A 26,106-nucleotide genomic window follows, 5' to 3' on the forward strand; every position below is an offset into this window, starting at 1 on the left:
GCCCTGCTCCCACAGTCTGACCCAGGCCTGGTCTGGCCACTCTCTGGCCTCATCCTGTTGTGTATGCTGCTACTCTGCCTGGATATCCTAATCTTCCCCTGCCACCCAGCCCCTTCACCCACCACTCTGACTGTCCCTAGCTTCTGTTGTGACACCATGTCCTCTGGGAAGCCTTCCCCTCATCACTCCAGCAGGTGCTGGCTGCCTTTCCTCAGTTCTTCAAATTCTACCCCAGCACCAACCATTAGGATGGCTCAACGTCTCCCCCAGCCTAAGAGTCACCTGAGGACAGAGATAGCATCTGATCACCTTGCTTCCCCACCACCCCCTCCAGCATGGAGCCTGGGCACAAGTAGTCATTCATTAAGTTTACTGAAAGAATGAACTATTGATTGAAATGTAAAAAAGCTTCACTTCTGAGCCAGCTACTGCCAAGTAGTGTTTCTATGGGGTGACAATATTTAAACAGAAAGATGGAAAAAGAGAAATGCCTTTGAAGAATGAAGAAGGGGCTGACATGTTCCCTTCTGAGGTCTGCGTCACTCTCCACTGGGAAGAAGCCCACTGCACAAGGATTCATGAATCATTAACTGGAGAGGGCAGGGAGGGCCAATGTGGAAACTAGACTAGGCTGAACAATTAAAATAATTCATCATTCTGAGAACCTCTTTCAGGAAGTTGATACTCATTTTCTTTATCGCAACTGATGTATCTGATCTCTTCTGCAAAATGGGGTCAAGGTTTCTTTTGAAGATTGATTAGCTTAGTCGGAACAGAAGAATAAACACTGTTCAACACTTTTAAAGGAGCTCAAGAGGCCAGGAAAGAAGAACTGACCCTGCTGTTTCCATGAAGATATCTCTCGTTATAACCTAACATGAGGCCTTGCCCATAGCAGAAACGATATTAACCTGTGGGAAACTACACACCATAGCAAACTACCGTTTGATGAGTGAGTCTTTACATGTGCCCTTCCTGACCAAGAGGATGCCTTTCTCCATGTCCTGCTACATCCCTGTCATCTTTTGCTTGTCTTCTGCATGCATGAGGGTGCAGGAGCATACGACCAGCTTCTGTGGCTTCACCGAGTTGCATAGGCACTAGACTCTAAGCCCCTCCAAACAGGACCTCTCGCTACATCTAAAATGGGGGTAAGGGGAACAGGGAAGAGGGGGACACATCAACCCAGTTGTAATCAGAGAGAGAGACTCCTGGCTTTTAGACAAGATCTTGGGTAAGTCATTTTCGTAAGGATCCTACCTCCCCCAATCAGTGAAACTATACCAAAAGCCAAACTCAGAATTTAAAAATCATGGCCAACCTAGAAGAAAAACTGAAATCCCTGTTCTAATGCCTCTATTTTAATGGGTCAAAGTGGGATGACTAGATGGCTTGACCACAGTGCCCTGCACACTTCCCTGTGGGTCTGGAAGACTCTTAACACACTAGTGTCTCATACAAAAGCAGCTGCAGTGTCTGTTACCAAAACTCAGTGCCATTCCACTGACTTGACCACGTGTCTCTCATACTTCCCTTTATACCAACTTCCTTGCGTTGGATCTAACGTAAGCATCCAGTGGAACGAAGAGGATAAAAACCTGTCTTCTTCATGTCCAGTAATAGTTTTATAATGCAAGTTGGACATGCTTGTATGGATTTCAAGTGCAAGAAAGCCCACTTTTATAGCAGAGTGTGCTTACTTGAGCAACGCTGAAGCAGAGCCTCAGAATTATGTGATGGTATTTACATAACAATGCCAGCTTGCCATTGTCTTTGCTTTTCAGAACATCATACCTGGAGTACTTTTATAGTTTCAGACCAAAATAAACACATCTGAAAACTTCAGATAGTTTGAATCAAATTGGGTCAATTGATTTCCTCCCCTCCACCGCTGTAAATACAGACACAGCCTTGGAGCTTGCTGAGTGTCAGGATTTATCAAGTTCTCATGAAAAGCTCATACTTGTAGTATTGTCCTACATACTATGGGCCATTTCTTAGGCCGGCCCTGGTTTCTACGGGTGCACATCTTGTGTGTGGCCCTCAGACAAGACAGGGGAAGGAGAGGAGCCTGAGGAAGACTGTCCACAGACTCTCTGCCTCAGGCATGTTCTTACTGGAGCGACAGGGGTCTCTTCTCCATTGGGATTTAGAGCTCACGGGAAAGCCCGTTTGAGGTCTCCTCAAGGCGAGAACATGGCTAAAGGTTAAGAGACCTTATGAAACAGAGGAAGGCTTGTTTTTCCTTCTGCTGCTAGGGACCAAAGGGGATTGAAGGAATTAGGCATTTGTCTTTGCAAGTTCACTGGATATTTGTATCTCAGTCAAGACCTGACCTTCCACCTTCACTATTTCTTCCTCAAATTAACCTTTGAGGAGGCACACATGAGAAATAGTAGCTAACCTCCTCCCCCCACCCCCAAAAAAAAACATACACTATAATTAGTGGATTAGAAAAGCAAAAGTATCCTTAGAAGAGTCTACGTATGACCTAAGCAACTCCCCAAGCACTTGGGTGTTTATGGTCCATAAAATTCAGATTCGTCCCCACCAGGGTACCACCTCCCAGCCCACACCCAACCCTCCCCTACCGAGAGCTGCCTCCCGTCAAGTATTAGCTGGCGCCTGTGCAGGGAGAGAAGGGGAGGGAAGAGCAGAAGGTGAACTTCTACCGGGGAGCAAACATATAAAACATCTGCACACCCAGAGCAAAAAGCAGTGACAGGTGGTACTTGGGAATCTCGCTGGATCAAAGCCTTTCTAACTGGAATATACACTTTATGAACCACTACAAAAATCAAATGGTTGTAGCAAAAGTACCAATAAAAATGTAAGGTGACTTTCAGCCTCTTTTCAGGCAGCTCACAAAGCGACAGCTCTCCGCATTAATGGGACGTCAATCAAATGAGATGCTCTGGGGGCTGCATCAAAAGAGGGCACAGAGGGTCAGGGTGGCCCTGTGCTGTTTCTTCATTTCCCTCAACTGCTGCAAAGTGGGGACCAGAACCTGGCAAGCAAGTGACACGGGCTCTGTGCCACAGGCTTTTCCCTGAGGCTAAGCACATCGCATGCAGTCATCCATTTGGCCCATCCTGCAACCCCTGCACTCTTTAAGAGGGGAAGTCCAACGGTTCTTCACAGGTTTCAAAAGGAAAACACCTGGGTTCATTCCGGGAGAGGAGTCTATGATGACTTCCATGCTAATCGGCACCCCTGCCTCCACTCTCTGCCTGGTTCCCCCTTGCTCCCACCCCTTTCACCTCCGCAGGATAGGGGGAAGAGAAGTGGTTGTTTCGGGTCTGCCCTGGAATCAACCGGGCAGGAACTGCAAGCAGAAAGAGGAAAAGAGAAGTCGAGAGTCACTTCAAATCCAAGACAGGGGACAGCAAGTTTCCATTTAGAAGGAGAGCTGAATTGATGAAATAGGAAGGTAATGGGGAAGAACTTCTCTAATCATCTCCACGCTGAGCGTATCTCTCAGTGGAGGACGTAAAAACTACTGTGTGAGCAAGTGACCCAGGAGTAACAATTAATGCCAAAAAAAAAAGTGGGCTTCATGATTCTTAATTAAACCTTTGGAACAAGGTAAGTTTACAGAAATCAGAGAGAAAACTTCTCTTATCCACTGGAGTGTACAGAAAGGTACAAAAACTCCAGAAAACGGATGAAGGGAAAAGAAAAAAAAAACCCGCATGACCATGACTTTGTAAACCAAGAGGAACCGCATCTATTTAACTCACGTGTCATAGCCAGCACAATGCCACATGCAGAACACAGACAACTCATCAACACAGACAAGGAAGACAACCTAGGAGCCAGCCAGTCGGGGCAAAGACACCCAGAAAGCAGTACTGCAGTTTATTTCTGGAACACGAGAGAAGCTCTTGTCGTCTCAGGAAAACTGGCAATAATTTTACAAAGCTTGAATAATTTACTTCACCTGAGACTTCTATCCTGACTTAGTCTTCTGTTCCCTCCTCTGGGTATCTGATGTAACTTTGTTTTAATTCGGCAGTTTGTGGTAGTAAAGGGCAGAATCCATTGGAATCCCTTCCTCACCTCAATGAGATCAGGGGTCAGCAAACCACAGCTAGGAAGATATTACGTTTTTAAATAGTGGGGGGGGGGGGGGGGGGTTCCAAAAAAATAACATTTTGTATTAAATGAAATTTCAAATGTCAGTGTTTTCACTGCTTTAGCGAAACAGAGTCACGTTCGTCATTTCCACGTCGTCCATGACTTGCATCACAGTGACAGAGTTTAAGCAGCTGCAATAGAGCCACGGCCTGCTCAGCCTAAAAGAGGTGCTAGCTGGGCCTCTACAGAAAATGTCTACCCCTGGTCTAGAGACCTAGACACTTAATGGTCACAGCTTTGACCCCAAGTCAGTCAGAATGTAGAGAACTTTGAAAAGGCTGGGGAGTATCTGAGAAGTGCGACAGAACCTGGGCTTCCTCCAAAGGCTGGGGACAGGCCCTGGGCTCTCACCCAGCACGCCCGGGGGACTCACCAGTAGAAGTGTTCCTCCACCATCTTGGTCACTGCTCTGGAGATGGCTCTTTCATGAGGGCCAAGGTTTTTGTTTAAATTCACTCCCAGTTTCTCTTCCAGAAAGTCAATTATGAATTCTGTGCCAGAAACTTTCTCATGATTATATTCAATCCAAGGCATTTTCCCTTGAGCAGAGAGTTTTCCACCAAAATAATTCTGGGCAGAGTAAATTTGAAAAAGAGAAAAGCAATGTTTTGTTTAAATTTCACTGTATGATTAACAGAAACAAACATTCCAACCCTATATTGGTTGGAATATATATTGGTCTAGTGATTAGACCGTTTAAGTAAATGAACTCAGCACATAAAATCTTTAAGGCAATAAATAGTTACTCTTGGAGGAAAAAAAAAAAAAAAGGATTTACCTCACATGAAGATACTACTTTACTCCCACAGATTTTATCCAGGGCTCTGGTATATTGTTACAAAAAAGACCAGAGAGCAGAGGTAGTGTTGAAATGATCCTGGTAACAGTTGTCCAGTTACAATGCATGAACAATCCACAAATGCCAAAACAAGTAAATAAACCATAATGAGGCTGGCACTGACCAGGCTGGTAACCAAAGACCTCATCTGAAACCCAGCAGCTCAGGCCTGAGTAATGCTTAATACCACTACACTGCAAACAAGTGGTCCCAGAAATTATAACACTTGGGTATAACAATGTGTATCCAATTTACTCCTCAACTCCTGTGCGGGTTAAAATGTAGATTCCTGGGTCCCAGCCCAGACCTCTGCAGCAGAATCCTGGGAATGGGGCCCAGAAATCTGTGTTTGTGATAAGCTCCCCTTTGATTCACACCCATGCTAGAATCTTACAGCATCTGGCAGGATGTAGTCCCAGACAGGGGCGGAGTGGGCGGGGGGGGGGGGGGGGGGGGGGGGGTAGTCATACCCTATATGAACACTGGGAATTACAGTGACATTTGCTGCCCGCCATATAAAAAGTCAAGATCTTAACCATGCTGGTGGAGAGGATTCTGTGGTAATGATTGCATTTATTCTATCAGTTTTGTCAGTAAATCTGGGTCATTTAAGACCTCAAAGTTAATTTTTAAATCTGAATCAGTTTTTTGGTTGTCTACACAGCCTAAATTAATCAGATTATTACAAACTCTTCCTCATACTTCATGCAAGTCGATAGTTCAGATACTATTGGCTAATAGCAATGTCAGCTCCTGCAGAGGAACAGAACTCTCAAAACACTGTGCGTGGGAAAGTAAAGTGCTATAACCACTTTGAAACCATTTGACAATTTCTTTAGAAGTTAAATATACACCGGCCATATGATCTAGCCATGTCACTCCTAGGTAGTTACCCAAAAGAAAAGAAAGCATATACCCATGCAAATGGGTGTACGTAAATGTTCATAGAAGGTTGATTTGTACTTCAAAACAAAAACAAAAACCAGAAATGCCCTTGAGAAGTACAAAAATAAACAAATTCTGGTATATTCTTACAATGGAACATCACTCAGCAATGAAGAGGAATGAACTATTGATACACTCCATAACCACGGATGAATCTCAAAACAATGTTGCTACGTGAGATAAGCCAGACAAAGAAAGAGTACTTGCTGTAGGATTCCACTCATATAAAACAAACCCCAAATAAAACAAACTCATCTATAGTGACAGAAAGCCAACCCATATTTGCTAGGGATGATGGGAGACAGGCAGGGACAGGATTACAAAGGAGCACAGAAATCTGGTGGGTAAGGGATACTTGCTATCCTGACTATAGGGATGTTCACTTGAGTATTTACATGTCAAGATTTACCAAGTTATACACTTTAAATATGGGCAACTTATTATATGTCCATTATATCTCAATAAAGCTACTTTTTTTCTTTAAAAAGATAGCATGAGATAAATTTTAAATGTATCAACCCTCTACATCTTTAAACTTTTCTCTGAAATAGAGGTCAGCAAACGTTTTCTGTGAAAGACCAGCCAGTACATTTCAGGCAGACCATGGGGGCCTCTGTCACAACTCAACTTCACAGTTGTAGCATAAAAGCAGCCACAAACAATATAGAAACGAACGAGTGTGGCAGTAAAGGGTTGTTTGGGGGCAATGAAGTTTTCATTTCCCTTTTGACTTTTCTCAACTACTTAAAAATATAAAAGTCCTTCCTAGCTCACAGGCCCGATTTGATCCACAAACCTATAGCCTGCTGACCTCTGCTCAAGGGGTATCCAGTAACCCTCATCGCATCCTCGAGAAACAAAATAATCTTAAATTACCATTTGCATCAAGCCCTGGACAAGTAGATACCTCCTTGCAAAGATGACAGAAAACTCTGCCAGGGCCCCACTCAAGAAGACACCTGGTCAAATCCTCCTTTTGGGCTCAAAACCAAAATTTATGGAGAAATGAAAAAACTACTGTTTTTTTGTGGGAAACCATTGGGTTTAACAATGGTAACTATCATTCTAGTCCTCACCCAAATCACAGCAAGGTTTGCGCATGAATTTCCCCCAAAACCAAACCATATATCTCACCACAAGGGATAAAAACATAGAATGTTGCCAGTTTTCTAAGTCAAGTCTCTCTGTGTCTAGAAATTTTGCTTGCCAATTGCACGTGGTATATACTAAGCATACCTGAAGACTATGTTGGCCTCCAGCAAGATAACAGGGTTATAGCTGGATATCATGGCCCTTAAAGGCAATTATCTATTTAAGCCCACAGAACTGAGCTTAGACTATGCTTGAAGGTCCTGGGCTTCTCAAACCTTTGAGGTAATATCACTTTTCTGCAGAGTTGAGCAGGTACTAGTTAAATGTTGCCACTCCTGTCTTTGGTAGAGAACAATGGGGACTTTAACTGGTCCCTGTCTCTTGGTATGCTGTATCTCATTGCTTATTCTAAAGAAATTCATTCTGTGCCTAGCCTAGAAAAGGGAGTTATTGGGGCTGCTGTTAGCCATATGTTTTTGTTGCGATTTGGAAAACAGAACATCCTCTGGGTAAACAGAGTCTATGCCAGGGTTCACAGCTTGGCAAGCAGAAGTGGGTCCAGATGTCGCCCCTACTCCCTAGCCAGGCTCTGTTGTGCAGCGAACAACCTGCACAACAATACATGGCAACCCTAGACATTTCCCTTGATGTTGACCAGGAGAAATGTCACATACCTCTAAAAGTTGCTATTACATCAGACATTCTCATGTGTACACTAAAGATCTAGATTTACCATATAACATAGCATCTCTTTCAGATCACCCTTGATAGCACCCATATCCTCCTAACACAGCCCCTTCAGGATTCTTGTCATTTGCAGATGGATTCTATCCTACACACTGACACCAGAGGAAACTGCAATGCAAACAGCAGAGAGAGAAATTTCTGTGCTGCTCAAAATTATCCAGTGGTTTTACATGGGGCTATTCTAACCCTTTCCACATAGCAGTCTAGGCCTATGCCCTCTAGCTGCTGCCCACCTGCCCAGCCCCCTTGCTATCAACCCCTCCGATTTCCTGAATTTCAAACTGCCCACACCCGTGTCAAGGTCTTTGCCACCCCTCTGACTTTGCACATTCTTTACCTTTTACAGGAATCCTTTTCCCCAACCTCTGCCAAGTCGTATCTATCCTAAAATACTTAGTTCAAATTTCACCTTGTTGGTGAACTATTTCTCCCAGGTGCAACCATCATCTCCTTTCCTCCATGCTTCTGTCATGCAGCGTACGTTCCCCTCTTCTTATAATATTACTGTTTGTACCTCTGCCTTTCCTTCTGAACCAGCCCCTCCCTGAGTATTTGGTACATTTTTATCTAGATCGCTTTTAAAAACTGGATTAGCAAAAATTAGTGGCTGACTCTTACGGAAATGAAAGTTCCAGTAGGTCATTATCATCAAAAATTTTATTTTTAGAAACAGAAAAAGCATTTGACAAAATTTAACATCGATTCATGGTAAAAAGTCTCAACAAAGTGGGTATAGAGGGAACACACCTCAACAGAATAAAGACCGTATATGAAAAACACACAGCTAACATCATAGTCAATGGTGAAAAGCTGAAAGCTTTTCCTCTTAGATCAGGAACAAGGCAAGGATGCCCACTCTTGTCACTTTTATCCAACATAGTACTGGAAATCCCAGCTGTAGCAATCAACCAAGGAAAATAAATCAAAGGCATCCAAATTGTTAAGAAATAAACTGTCACTATTTGTGGATGACATGATACTAAATATAGAAAACCCTAAAGACTCCACCAAAAATCTATTCAAATAAATTCAGTAAAGTTGCAGAATACAAAATTAATATACAGAAATCTGTTGCATCTCTATACATTAACAATGAACTAGCAGAAAGAGAAATTAAGAAAACAATCCCATTTACAATTGCATCAAAAAGAAAAAAATACCTAGGAATAAATTTAACCAAGGAGGTAAAAGACCAATACTCTGAAAACTAGAAGACACTGAGGAAAGAAACTGAAAGGCAACACAAATGAATAGAAAGATATCATCTTGCTCATTGATTAGAAGAATTAATACTGTTAAAATGTCCACTCTACCCATAGCAATCTACAGATTCAATGCAATTCCTATCAAAATACCATTAATATTTATCAAAGAACTAGAATGAATAATCCTAAAATTTGTGTAGAACCACAGAAGACCCTGAATACCAAAGCAATCTTGAGAAAGAAGAACAAAGGCATCACACTCCCTGATTTCAAACTATACTACAAAGCTACAGTAATCAAAACACTATGGGTACTGGCACAAAAACAGACACATAGATCAAGATCAACAGAACAGAATAGAGAGCCCGGAAATAAAACCCATGCTTATACCGTTAATTACATGAGAAAGGAGGCAAGAATATATGAAGGAAAAAAGACAGTCTCTTCAATAAATGGCACTGGAAACCTAGAGACCTACATGCAAAAGAATGAAACTGGACAGCTTTCTTACATGATACACAAAAACAAACTCAAAATAGATTAAATATCTAAATGTAAGACCTGAGACCATAAGACTTCTAAAAGAAAACACAGACAGTAATCTCTTGGACGTCAGCCTTAGCAATATTTTTCTGGATCTGTTTCCTCAGGCAAGGGAAACAAAGGCAAAAATAAGCAACTGAGAGTACATCAAACTAAGAAGCTTTTGCACAGCAAAGGAAACCATCAACAAAACAAAAGGGCAACCTACCGAATGGGAAAAAATATTTGCAAATGATATATCCAATAAGGAGTCATATATAAATATATAAAGAACTCCTACAATTCGACGCTAAAAAATTTTTAAAAAACTGATTTTAAAAAGGTCAGAGGACCTGTACAGGCATTTTCCCAAAGAAGACGCTTACATGGCCAACAGATGCATGAAAAGATGCACAACATCACTAATCATCAGGAAAATACGAATCAAAACCACAATGAGATATTACCAGTCAGAATGGCTAGTATCAAAAAGTCAAGAAACAACAGATGTCAGCGAGAACATAGGAAAAAGGAAACCCTCATGCACTGTTGGCAGGAATGTCAATTTGTGCAACCACTATGCCAAACAGTTTGGAGGTTCCTCCAAATTAAAGACAGAACATACACTCCAGTGATTCCACTACTAGGTATTTACCCGTAGAAAACAAAAACACTAATTTGAAAAGACATATGCTCCTCTAGGTTTACTGCAGCATTATTTACAATAGCCAAGGTATGGAAGCAACCTAAGGGTCCATCAATAGGTAAATGGATAAAGAAGATGTGGGATAGATACACCGATAGATAGATAGATACATAGATAACATAGATAGATACATAGATAGACAGACTGAGAGACAGTGGAATATTACTCAGCCATAAATAAGAATGAAATTTGCCATCTGAACAATATTTTTTTTTTTTTTAAATTTTTTTTTAATGTTTATTTATTTTTGAGACAGAGAGACACAGAGCATGAATGGGGGAGGGGCAGAGAGAGAGGGAGACACAGAATCGGAAGCAGGCTCCAGGCTCTGAGCCATCAGCCCAGAGCCTGACGCGGGGCTCGAACTCACAAACCGTGAGATCGTGACCTGAGTTGAAGTCGGACGCTCAACCGACCAAGCCACCCAGGCGCCCCATGCCATCTGAACAATATTGATGGACCTACAGGGTATTATGCCAAGTGAAATAAATCAGACAGAAAAGACAAATACCGTATCATTTCACTTATCAGTGGAATCTAAAAAACTAACCCAAACAAACAAACCAGAAACAGACTCATAAAAACAGAAAACAAACTGGTGATTGCCAGGGGGAAGGGATGTAAGGGTCAGGCAAAGTAGGTAAAGGGGATTAAGAAGTACAAACTTCCAGTTATAAAATAAATAAATCATAGTGATGAAAAGTACAGCATGGGGAATATAGTCAATAGTATCGTAGTAACTTTGTATGGTAACAGATGGTAACTACACCTACTGTGGGATTTTATGATGTGTAGAATTGTCAATCACTAGGCTGTACACCTGAAACTAACGTAACGTTGTATGTCAACTATACTCCAATAAAAATAAAAATAACAAAATATCAACTAAGAAGAAATGTATTTTGCTTACTAGATAGAAAAGCAGAAAATAATACTTTAGAGACACTATGATCATATCTAATTAAAAATTAGATGAATTCTATTTTTTCAAAAAACATTTAAAAGAGAAACACAAAAATGTCTAAAGTAACTGGCAAGACTATGAGATGCAGATGATCTTTCCATGAATTTCAATTCTTCAGAATGTGGTTTTGTTACTTTTAAAATAAAAGTGTTTATTTTAAAAAGAATACTTAATTTTCTTTAACTTCCTTAAATATATTAAAGAACTCCTGGTCTGTTTTATTTAAGCAATTGGAGTCTGACTGGCCCATTGAGGGGAGTTTCTGAAAGTAATTTTGAGAAGAAAAATGAAGAGGTAAAACCTCTGTATTATTTCTGAGCTGAAGTTTCCCCCTGTAAGTCTGCCCTGGGTGAGATTAATCTATACTTACACTACATTATTAGCAAAGCAGTGAAAACCATAGGCTTTGGGTTTAAAAGTCTGGTTCCATCATTTATTCAGTGTGACCCTGGTCCCTCTCTGAGTCTCCCTTAATCTTCCCTGGGCCTCAACTTCCTCAACCACACAATGGGGATATCAAGAATCATAGGAGTAAATGAGAAAATGCACAATGAAGTGTTTGACAAGTGCCTTCATCAGAAGTATTAACATCACCATCACCATTTGGAAATGCAGAATGTGAAACCTTAAAAGAAATCCCAAAGTCTTGGGACACTGACTTGCTACATTAGCCATGGTACCCCAACTTTTCAGCTAAATATATATCCATTACATTCACTGCACCCCTGGAGCCATCTTGAAAGGTCTCCCACTGGCTAAATTTCAGATATTTGAGAAATTCTGTGGATTATACCACATTGGAAAAAAAAGTCCATGCATCCACTGTTACGAAATAATAAGAAATATATACGTTGGTCTCTGCTCCCAGTTCTCAGAACTGAGCTCCTAAAAGCCTTATAAAAATTCATAAATGATAAAAGCACTAGGACAAGAGCTCCTAGAAGCATCTTTCGTGTTAATGAGGTGACTCTGGGTGGGCTCCTTGGATGGCTTTTAGATGGTGGCAGGTCACCACAAAGACCAAACCTTTTGATTAGAAGCCAGGAATTTTCAGCCGCACCCCCTCCTCCATCCTCTCTGGGACTGGAAATAGAGTTAATAATTGATCACGTCTATGTGAGGAAGCCATAAAATCCCAAAAGCATGGGGTTCAGAGAGCTTCCAGTGGGCAAAAACACCCATAGAGGGAGGGTGACCCACCCCAACTCCACAAGGACAGAAGCTTCTACACTGGGGCCCTCCCAGACCTCACCCTAAGTATGACTTCATCTGGCTGTTCATTTGTTGTTGTTGCTGTTGTTTTTAATATTTGTTTATTTATTTATTTCTGAGAGAGGGAGACAGAGAATCCCATGCTGCTGGCACAGAGCCCGACGTGGGGCTTGATCTCACAAAACCCGGGATCATGATCCAAGACGAAATCAAGAGTCAGACACTAAACAGACTCAGCCACTCAAGCACCTCAATTCATTTGTATCTTTTACTGTAGTCTTTAATAAACTGATAAACAGAAGTGTTTCCCTGAGTTCTGTAGAGGGGGAGGGATACAGTCTGTGAGACTGAGCCTTTAAAGTGTGGGATCTGACAGTGCATCCAGGTAGAGTATCAGAATTGAATTAGATTGTGGGACACCCAGAGGGTGTCACAGAGAGTTGCCTGGTGTGGGGGAAGAACCTCCTCACATCTGTCAGAAGTGTCAGAAATGAAGGGTTTTATGTTAGTAGTAAAGGAGACTCACAAGAAACACACAATAGGGAAAAACTGGGTTTTCCCCTGTGTAAGAAGGAAAAAACTTGAGTACTTCTCCTTACAACTATGTATTGTAGCTTTGTAAACAAAATATCCATTTTTTTTATGTTTTTATTTATTTATTTTGAGAGAGCATGCAAGCAGGGGAGGGGCAGAGAGAGAGGGAGGAAGAGAATCCCAAGCAGGCTCCACGCTGTTGCACAGAGCCTGATGCGGGCATGACCTGAGCTGAAATTGAGGTCAGATGCTTAACCAACTGAGCCACCCAGGTGCCCCAATGTCCTTATTTTTTGGAGATGCCTACTGAAGCACTGAAGAGCGAAGTGTCACGACGCCTGCAGCTTACTTTCAAATGGTTCATGAAAAATTGTTCACAAAGGTATACATAAAGAGAAATAAAGCAAAAATAGGCAATAACTGGTGAATCTAGGTGAAGGTCATATGGGTATTATAGCACTATTCTTTTAGCTTGTCTTTAGAAATTTTCAAAACAAAAAGATGGTGGGGGAAAACAGACAGGATCAGCAAGTAAACAGAACCATCAAAAGTTAGGGCTGAAAGCCAAAGCAGAGAGTTCCTAAGGAGCCATTTTCTTTCTTTTTCTTTCTCCTATTTAAAAAAAAAGAATCATTGTGCGAAATACATGCTTCCTCTACAACCAGTTATGGCAAATGATGTAGGTGTCCTTATCCATGTCCAGAGAAATGTATGGAAGGGAGACCAAAGTATCAGTGATGGTAACCTCCAGCTAGTAGGATGGCAGGTGACTTTCATTTTCCACTTACACTTTTGCGTAAGTATTGTTTGAAATTCTTATCAGGACTCTATGGCATCTACGTGTAATCAGAACAACGCCGGTAAAGCTATTTTCATTTTGGAAAAAAAAAACTAGCCGTATCTGCAGGACCCCGATATGAATCTGTAATTATTACAAAATGAAAAGTTTTTGAAATTGACCTACCAATATTTATAGCCTGATTTTTAAAAGATGATAACCGTGGCCAATAGATCAGGCTTTAAAAAAAAAGAAAGGGCCTTGTCAGTTTCTACTAATGGTCATCAAATATTTATTCCAGTCCCTCTTAGGTTACAAAATAAAGAAGCTTCAACTATAAAGTCGTGCTCTTAGGAATATGGCATCTTAACCTTTTTTTTCTTTTTTTTAAGGCACAGCGCAAAGAAGGGGCAGAGAGTAGAGCTCTCTGGATCTCTGACAAAATGCCTCTGCACAGACGAGTCCAGGCACTGAGCCCTCCAGCACCTCCCAGGCACCACTTACATGAGCACAAACCCTCACTGATGGCACACAGGTCCCCAGGCGCCTGGGACAGGCACGGAGCATCCCTTTCTAAACCACAGAACCATTTTTCTGTTACCTAAATCTCCGCCCGAACTGACCATCCCCTCCATTTATTTTCCATAGAGACCTCACAGAAGAAAAAGCATACCTACACCTTTCTTTAAAAGAAAAAAAAAAATTCTACACACACACACACACACACATACAGGAAATAATAATTTTGCAAGGGGGTAAGCGGTCACCTCCTCGAAGGCCTCTGTAACAGCTTCAGGCTTCATGGTGAGATGTGTGCCTGCTGCTCCAGACACACTAACTAAAAGCAGCTGCAACATGAACAAAGGTAGTTAGGCTACTAGTAAGGACAGGGCCACAGCAGTCAGTACCTGCAGGCGTGAAGACAGGAAGAGAAAGGGGAGCACGCCCTGGCAGCTGCCACAGCCCCGCAAACAGCAGAACCGCTTCATCAACGGCGGGGGGGGGGGGGGGGGGGGGGGGGGGCGCAAGAGACCCAGGAGCCACGAAAGGCTACCGAGCACAGCGTTTGGTATTGGCACCCTGACTGCCCCAAAGCTGCCAAGGCTGATGGATATGATTTAGTCAAGAGTGATGATGGGACAGAGACAGGCAGCTGCTGGGTAGCAGTTCCTTCCTTCAGTGTGAGCCCCTCAGTGACATATGCTTTCCAGTGCCGACTGCCAACACCAAGCTGAACAGTGATCTTTGAACTCTGATCCACCGCCTTTAGATGGTTCAAGATTTGTCTGTCTTCAGTGCTATTTTATCCTCTATTCCTGCTTTGAAAGTCCTGAATGATCTCTCTGTTCCTCTCTCCAGACTCAGCCCTTGCATTCCAGTTCCCAGTCATAAAGAACCTCCTTCTGTCCCCCAAATAACACATGCCCTCCCAGGGCCCCTCACCCGAAGCCCAGGTCAGGTGCCACTCCGACACACCCCCAGTGGGGCCGACAGGATGCCACGCCTCTCATCCCAGCCCCGCCTTAGGAGAATGACTACCACCCCACCCCTTCTCTTCTGTAGAGAAACTGGCTCAGAAAGCAGAGGCCTGGAGGCGTCAGCAGTTCGAGGGGTAAGTCACTATCAGGGAAGCCAAAAGCTTGGCTCCCGCTGTTACCGGCTAAGGAGACCACCTCCTCCCAATGCTGCTACTTTGTAAGACCAGTAGGAGGCATTTGGAGGAGTGGTTTGGGGATGCCTGGGGCTCACCTCCTTACTTTTCCTACATCCCCTCAGAGGCTAAGCTTTCGCCCTTGCCCCCTACAAATTCCCAGGCAGGAAAGCTGACATCTCTGGTAAAAGGAAATCGCAAACAAAAATAGACACCTGCATACAACCACTATAACAGAAGAACAACAGACTGAATAAATACAACATGATGCAGGATTATGGGGACAGACCAAAGAGTTTTAATTAGCATAATAAATGTCATCTAAGGTATAAGAGAAGAAGTTGTAATACAAACACAGGAGAAGTATTACGAAGAAAAATAAAAGTGGACCTCAATAGATAAATAGTATGACAGATACAAGAAGAGAACAGAGTGGTACAATGGCTCAGAAAGGTGAATTCACCCAGAAGGAAGAAGAATGAAGGAGTATGTTCAAAAATACAGAAAATAAAGGCAGAGATTTCAGTATCTGGATAATAAGGCACAAGAAAGAAGGGAAGAGGTGCCTGGGTGGCTCATTCGGTGAAGCATCTGACTCCTGATCGGCTCAGGTCATGATCTCACCATTCGTGAGATCGAGCCTCGTGTTACGCTCTGTGCAGACAGCATGGAACCTGCTTGGGATTCTCTCTCCTTCTCTCTCTGCCCCTCCCTTGCTCTCTCTCACACTCTCACTTTCTCTCTCTCAAATAAACTTAAAAGAAAAAAACTTACAAAAAAGAAGGGTAAAACAAATAAAAAAAGGAAGAAGAATTTGAAGAAAATTAGTAATTCCCCAGAATTAAAAAAAAAGATTAAGGACTTCAGACTAAAAGAGTTTAGAAAGGACCAAACAAGATGCATAAAGACCCATACCAAGGCACATCATAGTGAAATTTAAGTATGTCAAGATTAAATGCAAATTCTGAAAGCTTCCAGAGAGAAAGAGAAAAAGAATCAGACTGACATCATATTTTTCAATAGCAATATCAATGCAGAAAGACAAAGGAAGAATACTTCTACAGCCCTGAAGGAAAAGAACTTTGAACGTATCTGTGTCAAATGTGAGGGCATAATGAAGACGTCGTCAGGCACACAGAGCCACTAGAAGTTCACCGCATAATAAGCCTCACTGGAGGCTCAATCGGAAAATATCAAGGACTTGCTCTAATAAAAAGAAATAATCCTGGCAGAGAAGATATATGGGAAATAAGGCTGGCCAGAAACTTAGTAAGGTTTATTGCTAAAAAAGGACCAGGATTTCCAAAATCCCAGAATTAAAACATTAGACAACAACACACTTGGGATCAGGGCTGGGAAAAGAGAGACCCAAGAGTCATGTGAACCTGTAACACACTCGTATCATCAGAGGACCAACAACACAGCATTTGAGAAATGGGGAGAGATAAGTAAACTCAAATTTGGATCTTCAGAGAAACCACCAGAACGACATAAATAGAATTTGCTTTAAATGACAAAGTTTTTCTTTTATCTATCCATTACAAAGCAGGAAATGAGAAAAAAAAAAAAGTATGATAAGGAGAAAAATACTAAATAATATGTTAGAGGGGTACCTGGGTGGCTCAATTGGTTACATGTCCAACTCCTGATTTTGGCTCAAGTCACGACCCTATGGCTCATGAGTTTGAACCCTGCGTTGGGCTCTGCTCTAACAGCACAGAACCTGCTTAGGATTCTCTCTCTCTCCCTCTCTCTCTGCCTCTCTTTCTCTCTCTCCCTCTCTCTCTCAAAATAAATAAATAAACTTTAAGTAAGATGTTAGAAATAAGTCATAGTAAGAGAATAATTACAAGCATAAATGGAAAAACTCACCGGTTAAGGAGTCTTAGATTGGCTATAAGTAATACATTGCCCATGAAAGACATTACACAAAAAATAAAGAGGATGGACAAGGATATCCCAAGCAATTATGAACAAAAAGAAAGCTAGAGAATCAATCTCAATATCTGATAATATAAAATTCAAGATTACAAAAAGAGGGGAGGGGTGCCTGGGTGGCTCAGTCGGTTAAGTGACTGACTTCAGCTCAGGTTATGATCTCACGGTTCGTGAGTTTGAGCCCCACGTCAGGCTCTGTGCTGACAGCTCAGAGCCTAGAGCCTGCTTCAGATTCTGTGTCTCACTCTCTCTCTGCCCCTCCCCTGCTCATGCTCTGTCTCTCTCTGTCTCAAAAATAAATAAAAACATTAAAAAAAAATTTTTTTTAAAGGGGGGACTCAGCTGAGTGCTATATACTGGGAAAAGAAACAAGAGAGTACAAATGTGTTCTTTCATATGATGTGTACCTAAACATATAACCTCTTGCATAAAGCAAGAAGCAAGAGAATGGCAGGAAGAAAAGATAAATCAACAAATACCGTTGGATATTTTAACCCACTCCTTTTGGAAACTGCTAGAACAGGCTAAAAAATTAAGCAGAGATATACAAGATCTAAAAAATACACTCAACACACTCAAGCAAGTAAATCTAGGGAGCTCTTCACCCAAACAGAGAATATGTAATTATTTTCAACATTTATAAAAACCAGCCACACATTAGGCTAAAGCCTCAGCAAATTCCAAAGAATCACTATCACAGAGACTATCTGCTCTGATCATAAAGTTAAAAAACAATAACAAAAACCAAAGCATTAAAATATTGTATGTGGCTAGATCTTAGCTGAAAAAGAAAAAGGGAAAATTTTTCTTAAAATACATAGAATTGAATGACAACAAAAATACAACCTGTCAAATTTGTGAGACACAACTCACAGAAAAATGTATACCTTTAACTGCGTTCCTCTGTTCATTCTTTAACGCTGAAATGAGCAAATGTTTCGCTGAAAGTCATCTGAACACAACATGGAGCCCCATGGAAGAGCTCTCACAAAATCCACACCTATCTCCCTGGTGGCCTGCTGGGTGCTCTGCCCCCCAGAATTCATGAGAGACAAAATATAATGCCGTCAAACAGAAATCTAAAGGAAAAAACCACGTGGGGCAATGGTACACCCACCTTTATTAGTAGCTGCCCGGGAGGCCTATCCAAGCTTAACCAAAGCCTACTCTATGTCAGAAAAGCGATACCATGACCCTGAACCCTACAAAAGTCCATACCCTTTGGATCCCTCATTAAATTGAATGTAAAAATCAACAGACGCTAGAATCAAGTCTCTCCTAAGTATCTAGTAAGGACTGGGCCCTGCTAATTTCACACCCACCCCTTCAGCACCAAGAGCAAGTCCTTCCCACGGTGTGAGACTAGGAACTCCCCCTCTGACATGATTGTCATGAAAATAAAACATGTTTAGGGGCTGCTGGGTGGCTCAGTCGGCGGAGTGCCCGACTTCTGCTCAGGTCATGATCTCACGGTTCGTGGGTTCGAGCCCTGCCTTGGGCTCTGTGTTGACAGCTCGGAGCCTGGAGCCTGCTTTGGATTCTGCGTCTCCCTCTCTCTCTCTGCCCCTCCCCCCGCTCATTCTTGCTCGCTCTCTCTCTCTCTCTCAAAAAAAAAAAAAAAAAAAAAAAATTAAATAAAACTTAAAAAATTAAAAAAAAAAAAAGATACATTTGTTCACAAGTACCTGATAGGGTAAGTCAGCCATCCTTAAGTAAGTTTCCATTTTCAAACAGAAAGGAGACAAACTGGGGACACCATTGTTAGGTCTTGCAAACTGATGCAAAATAATAGCATCTTTGGAGTCAATCTCTTGCTGTTTCCTGCCAAAACCAAAACAGAAATAAAGAACAATCCACATGTTATACATACAATTCCCTTAGTTCCTCAGAGGTCCCTGGTGGGTTGTAGCTCCTCAATGAACAAGCAGATCTGTTTGTCATAGGGGCTTACCTCACCCAGAAGCATTTAGAGTAGAAGCTTAGCCAAAACACGGGAGAACCTTACACACTATCACCATGATCCCGAGGACTTAGTTAGTAACTATATATCAACCTCCTTCTGATGATAACTATACCCTATGAGCGGGAAGAGTGCTTTCTATAACAGGCCCACCTCTTCTCCAGCTGGCTATGTTTACCTGCCAGGGACAAACAAGTTGGATGGATAAAAATGATTCTGTGTGCTTACTAGGTGTCAAACATTGTTCTAAGGGGTTCACAGGTATTATTTCACTTAATTTTCACAATAACTTTATGAGGGAGGTACTACTATTATCCGTGTTTTATAGATGAGGAAACTGAGGCACAAAGGATTAACTTGCCCAAGGTCACATTGCTAGATGCCAGAACCTGGACTGAACCAGGCAATCAGAGTCTATGTTCTTGACCCCTAGACTATATCATGAAACTGTCCATAGAACCCAAGAATAACAGCGCAGATTTACTCTGCTATGAACCAGTCTGTAGGGAATCTGAGACCTTGAATATTCTGGTCCCTCTTCCAAACTCTGTGTGCCCTCACCTGGCCTCTCACCTGTGTGATACCAAGGAACCCGGCCTCTGAGCTCTCTTTCACCTTCTCCAGTTTCCCAGGGTCCCCACTCTCACCACAGGCATAGATCTTAATACCCCTGCCTCTTCCCTTCCTCCAGCCTCAGCCACATGTCTATCTTTTCCTTGGCTACTTTTTTCAGTGGGAGGATTTCCCTGGTACAGCTTTTCAACAGACACAGTATATTAGAGAAAACGTTAGATTCCAAGGGTGAACACCTGGGTACAAATCCAAGCCCTGCTTCCTACTGGCCATGTTACCCTAGGCCTCTCTCCCTCTCACACATGGAAAGTGCACACAGTATCAGTTCTGCACCAATTATCATGAGGATTAAATTTTAAAAATCTGTAAACATTGGTCAAGCTCTCAAACACTGTAGAGGAGTCATAGAATCTATTCTCATTCACAGAGTTTTAATCCCCTTAAACTACAATATCTCCTTAAACTACAACATCTTCCACACAGCTTCCCTCTTACACCACCCTCAGGAACCTTTTGCAATTCCCTCCCTTCTTTCCCTCCACCCAAGCACTTCCCAGTCAGATAAGCCTGTTCCTTCCCCTTGGCCTTCCCTGGGCCTCTGCTTCCCTCACATCACTCCCAGTCTAATCCCACACCCACTTGCACCCAAGCAAGAGACAAGCTCTTTGTATCATCATCCATGGATGCTCACGTACTATAGTATCTGTGTTCAGCGAAACAAACTCTTTTGGAGAAGTTTACTGGCAAAGCGTCCATTCCACTTAAAGAGTTGAGAATGACTCATTTTGAAAATACTGGTCAGGTCAAAAGAATAAAAATATTTGCTGTTTTCTGGCAATATTTGCTGTATAAAACAAAGATTTTCGTCTAGATGAAAGGCAGGGGAGGTCAGATACTAAAATCAAGGAGCCACTTAGACTATTCCTAGAGAGCGTGAACTAGATTTGACAATTAGCTGATTTTGTCCAGGCGAATAATTCAAGTCACAGAGTGGTATTTTCATGTAAATTAGCCAGGCAAAATTTAAGAATTGTTAAGAGGGGAGATAAATATAAAATCTTCTGCTCCACTGGCCAGAAACATCTAATTCTAATGGTTAACTTGGGCCATCTCATAATAAGGATGGATGTGACAAGCATATGGCGATGACTTTGTATATATCATGCATATTATTTTATTTCATGTTGACAGTAACACCACCGAGTGGATATTGTTAGGGTTTAAATTTAGTGTATCATACAGTAGATAAAGAAACTGAAGCTTAACAGAGGTTAAATAACTTGTCCAAGGAATATCATTTTAAGATCAGGTCATTAATAGCTCCAGATCCCAAGGTCTTAATTTTTTTTTTTTTAATGTTTATTTTTGAGAGAGAGACATAGAGCGTGAGCAAGGGAAGGACAGAGAAAGGGGGACACAGAATCTCAAGCAGGCTCCAGGCTCTGAGCTGTCAGCACAGAGCCCAACATGGGGTTCGAACTCACAAACCACAAGATCATGACCTGGGCTGAAAACGGAAGCCGAACCGACTGAGCCACCCAGGCACCCCTCCAGATCCCAAGGTCTTAAGCAGTACACTGAAATGGGCAATTTCTTAGTTAATTTGACCAAAACAGCCAGTTTGACTCAGGTCGCTCAAGCCTGGAACTTTCTAATAAAAGTTATAATAGCTAATGATGGCCAACTTTTACAGAATGCTTTCTTACATGTCAAACTCTGTTCTAAGCATTTCACATTCAACTCAATTAACTCTATAAGGAAGGCTACTGTTATTATCCCCATTTTACAGATGAGAAAACCATGTAGCCCAGAAGCTTACTCTCATATTCAAGGTTACATGGTTAAAAGCAAAGTTAGTTTGAACCCACTCTGGCTCCAGAGCCCTTCTTCCACACAGCAGGAACTACTCTCTAACTTAGGATCAGAGGAGCAGGTATTTCATAAAACACCTACATAGCTGTATTTTCTAAAGTGGCCTTATAATGAGAGCTGTATAAGAGGTCATCTACAGGAGCCGGGTGGCTCAGTCGGTTAAGCATCCGACTCTTGACTGCGGCTCAGGTCATGATCTCACAGTTTCGTGAGTTAGAGCCCTGTGTGGGGAGTTTCTCTCTCTCTCTCTCTCTCCGCTCCTCTCCACTGCTTGCGCTCACAAATTAATAAACAAACAAACAAGCTTTAAAAAATAAATAAAATACAATATCTTAAAAAAGAAAGAATACCCACAGAGCAGCAAAACTAGCCCCTCCTCCCAACATGAAGGCTGTCACAGATGACAATGCCTCTGTGTACAGCTGATGAGCGGTTTGTGTATGGAGGTCAGGTGTTGGTGGACCTGTGGGCTGCTGTCATTCCCTAAGTCCTCTAGGGCAGGCTGAGCCCAAGTGCCCAACGTGCAAATGAGCTACCAACAACGAAATCATCACTTAGTCATTCACTTTACACACAACACATTTCCAAATGGATTGAATTTAAGATAACTGCTAAGCTATCCCCACTCAAGGAAATGAAGTAGAGGGTTGAGGCAATATTTGTTTAAAAATACTGCAGCGGGAAAAGCATGCACAAAATCCAAACTACTCCTTTGGTTTTATACTCATGAATTTAACTCCCTAAATAATTCTCACTGGTCAGCTTTCCTTCAGACACTGGAGACCTGGCCATACACTGGGGTTAAGTCCATGCAGCAGACAATTCAAGTGGTCACGACTTTACCGTTGCCCATGACCTCAGACATTGTGATCTTTTCCAGGTGTATTTTCCATCCTGCATATTCCGGATTGTTTGGTTTTGCTTAAACTGAGACAACTGAAACTTAAAGTTCATCCTAAATGGAAGTTTCTGTCTTGTGACCTCCGATGGTCAGTTCCAGACCTTGCTCCGTCTTTCCCCCCTATCTTTTTGTGCCACGAGAGGCTGTCAAAAACTCTGGTCCCCGCCACAGGCCTCGCTTGCCCGAGCAATGCCCCAGTTCTCTACATTTCTCCTCCTCTTCCCCCATCCAAGTTTATTTCACATCAGTACTTTCTAGGAGCCAGTGGTAAAAAAGTACAGACACACATTCCCAGGTCTGGATTCTACTACTCTTACCGTGTGATCTTGGGCAAGTGTTTTAACCTCCCTCAGCTGTACTCTCCTTATCTATGAAATGGGAATCACACATCCAACGAGAGCTGTGAGGGATAAATAAGTGCAAGGAAAGCACTTCTATGAAGAGTCCCTACTAAGGGATCAAAAACAGGCAGCCATTTTTATTATGTGCATAATAACAGGGTTGTCTCCCCCATTATAACACATTTCCTACCCAGGGTTTAAACATTTGTCAAGAAACAAAAGTGAATCAACCAAGGATTAAAAACGCCTCGATCGAAGTAAGTATCCAAGTAGTCCACTAAGTGGGGAAGGACACTTCTGTGGGCAGAAAGTCTTCCTTGTCCAGCAACCACACCTGCCAGGGCGTGGCCTGCTCCCAGGATGAGCTCTGGGCTACTCCCTATTTCTGCAAGGTCATTAAAGCAAGGTTTAGAGCTGGTCCTATGAAGCTGTGCCTTCACCCCCTCCACAAAGTGTTAAACCGGTGAGAAGTCACACAGTTCTGGATCCTGAAAAGGCTTTGGGCTGGAAGATAACTGAGAAACAACTGGGTTACTGTTTAAAGCACTGCACAAATGTTTTAGTTGTTCATACAGCTTGCCTCCTAACTTGGAATAGAGTTCTAAAACTAGCAAAAGTAGGAAATGATCTAGAGAAATAATCCACTTACAATTTTTTTTCCTTGGTTCAACTAGATGATTCAAGGCACTGTGCTGAGAGAATTCAATGTATATAATACGTTCAAGATAAAACTTCTCAATTATAGCTAAATAATAGTGAAAGCCAGTACTTCCCTCAGACCTAAATGATTTCCCACCCTCTCAAAGACTAGAAATATTCAAAATACCTACGTTAGCCTGTCACCATGACCAGGAATCCCCGCAGGCCTGTTAAAGGTCACCTGTCACTGTCTTTGTTTATAGCCTATTGTGTAGGATTCCCCCGCTGGAAAAGGGCAGTGTGAACACATTTCTCGCTATTTAAAAAATACTGGCCGAAGGATTTTCTCAGCTACTGAGAACCGCTTGCTTCTGGCCTTCTCCCGGGGACAGAGGGCTCAAATGCATGGAAATTTTAACCATAAATCGATGTATCCACAAGCCAAAGGACCATCCCAGGAGCCTATGGTATTACCCTACTCAAAGATCTCATGTCGTTCTGGATGTACCAACAGTAGGGGCCTCCATTTCCTGGTATTTCCGAGTCAGTCCTGTAAACATTCTGCGGCAGGGGATGAAACTGTTTACGGCACTGGGTGACTCCCGTGTTCCTGTCAAACACGCCCATGTGCTAGTGCTGTCCTCGGATCTTCTACTGTTCACACAACAATGGCACTGAAACCGGAATATGGTGCTTAGCGTTAAATACCTGATCAGCAGATAACCCGGTTAAGGCTGCATCAAACCTGCACACCACTACAACTGACCATGCCTCTTTAACAGGGACCTGGAGGTCTCTGGAAGCTTTTGCAATTTCAGCCTTTTGATGATGTTGACATATGGGGAAGGATAGTGGAGAACTAGTAAAAGATAAGGTTAGTGGTTAACATTCCAGCATTATTACCTATAAACAAATAAGGCATTTCATAAAAGTGTAAATTAATATTTCTACAAGGCCTAGTTCTATTGTTGCAAACATTGCACTTAGGATCTTACTAAGGGCATTTCATAACAGACTATTTTGCTCCACAACAACCCAGAGAATTTTTGCTTTTAGCGCCGAAGGATTGGGAGACCAATGTTTTTCCCTCCCAGTACCGGGTTAATTCTCCCGTTAACTCCGAACTGCCCCTCAGGGCAGGTGACCACGGACTGCCTCTAGGGAAAGGTAAGGGCAGGATTCTTGGGCATTTTGGGCGGCGTGACCGAGAGGCTGGCACGGTCCCCCCTCGCGTCAGCCCTGCCCTGGCCAAGTGCCCCTCTCGGCGCCCCTGCGCGGGGCCCTCTCTCCGGCTCACCTAATGACCAGGAGTTCGTGGAGCAGATACGCAGCTGCGGCCAGCAAAGCTCCCCCGGTCAAGTAAAGTGTTTTCTTCCACCAGGGATCGGAGCCCAGCCCTGCCATGATCCCACCGTAATCCTGCAAAGGGAAAGCGATGATGTCCCCATAAAAGGAGAAGGGCTCCTCGGACCCGGCCCACCAGCCGAAGAAGGAGACGCTCTGGTTCCAGCTCAGATCCACCACGCACGGCCTGGACGAGGCAAAGCCAACCCCCCAGTGCATGCTGCGCGGCTGGCTGCGGGCGCCCCTCCCAGGGCCCGCGCCGCCCGCATGGGAAGAGGCCGGTGCGGCCCGGCGCGGGCTCAGCGGCGCGCTGGGGGCGCGGGCGGCGCGGGCGGAGGCGACCGAGGCGGCGGCGGCGGTGGCGGCGGCGGCGGCGAAGGAGCAGGAAGGACGAGGGCCGCGGGCGGCGGGCCTGGCCGGCGGGGCCCCGGGGCCCTGGGCGGCAGCGGCGGCCGCCGGCTCCCCCCGCAGCGGCCTCTCCGCGCCACTCTTTGTGTCGGCGCCTGGAGAAGGCCGCGTGATGTCATTGCTCCCCGGGGCAGGGAAACAGAGGCGGGATAAAGTCACCTACCCCGCGCCCTGCCCCCGCCCCGCATCTCCGCGGTCCGGCGGCCTCCGCCCCGGCCGGAGCTGCAGGGCTGGGCGCGCCCGGCGGGCTCCGCGCCTCCAGGCGGCACGGCCGGGAACGGCTCGGCGCGCGAGGGCTAAGGCTGCGGAGGTGCCTGGAAATGCGGCTCCGCCGGGAGGAAGCTGCAGTCAGGGCCCGGATCTCGGTCCCCCCCAAGCCCCGGCCCGCCCTCCGCCGTCGCTCCAGCCCCTCCCGCAGGCCGGAGAGCGGGGAGCGCGCGGGACTCACCTGAGGCCGCGCCGAGTGGCAGGCAGGAGACGCCACCAGGTGGGGGCTGGGAACGAGCGCCCGGATTAAGGTCGGGAATTAAGATTGTTCTGGCCATCAGGAAGGCGCTGTGTATTTGCATAATTTATAAAAAACACTCTTATTACAGGGCACAGTTACCTAGGCTTTGGCCATGTGCTCACGGAGAGGAGAGCTTGTCTGGTTTGACAAGTAACAGCAACAATGCACCCTAGAGAGATTTCCCCTCTGGCAGACCCAGCTCAAGTCTTTCCCCCTTTGAAGTCATTATGGGGAGAACCCGCAGATGTGGGGTGTTTTGGTTTGTTTTCCTTTTCTTTTCGGTTCAGAAAA

At 43.6% G+C, this 26,106-nt stretch overlaps 1 protein-coding gene across 3 annotated transcripts in view; it reads right to left on the reverse strand.

Annotated features, from left to right (window-relative positions):
* The window catches only part of FAXC (failed axon connections homolog, metaxin like GST domain containing), a 76,714-nt gene extending 51,088 nt beyond the window's left edge, over positions 1–25,626 (reverse strand). For 2 of the 3 annotated variants that reach the window (XR_006202722.1, XM_042939423.1), the window contains exons 1-3: positions 24,853–25,118; positions 18,955–19,090; positions 4,511–4,707 (exon numbers count right to left, since the gene is read on the reverse strand). Coding sequence is in view for 2 of the 3 variants with exons in the window: in XM_042939423.1 (XP_042795357.1) it covers positions 4,511–4,707; positions 18,955–19,090; positions 24,853–25,118 (599 nt within the window). In the remaining variant the exon portion in view is untranslated. Of the gene's footprint in view, positions 1–4,510; positions 4,708–18,954; positions 19,091–24,852; positions 25,119–25,470 lie in introns of those variants that run through there. The other variant, XM_042939424.1, reaches the window with a different exon arrangement.
* Positions 25,627–26,106: the final 480 nt, after the last annotated feature.

Source organism: Panthera leo, chromosome B2 (assembly GCF_018350215.1).
Source record: "Panthera leo isolate Ple1 chromosome B2, P.leo_Ple1_pat1.1, whole genome shotgun sequence".
NCBI classification, from domain to species: Eukaryota; Metazoa; Chordata; class Mammalia; order Carnivora; family Felidae; genus Panthera; species Panthera leo.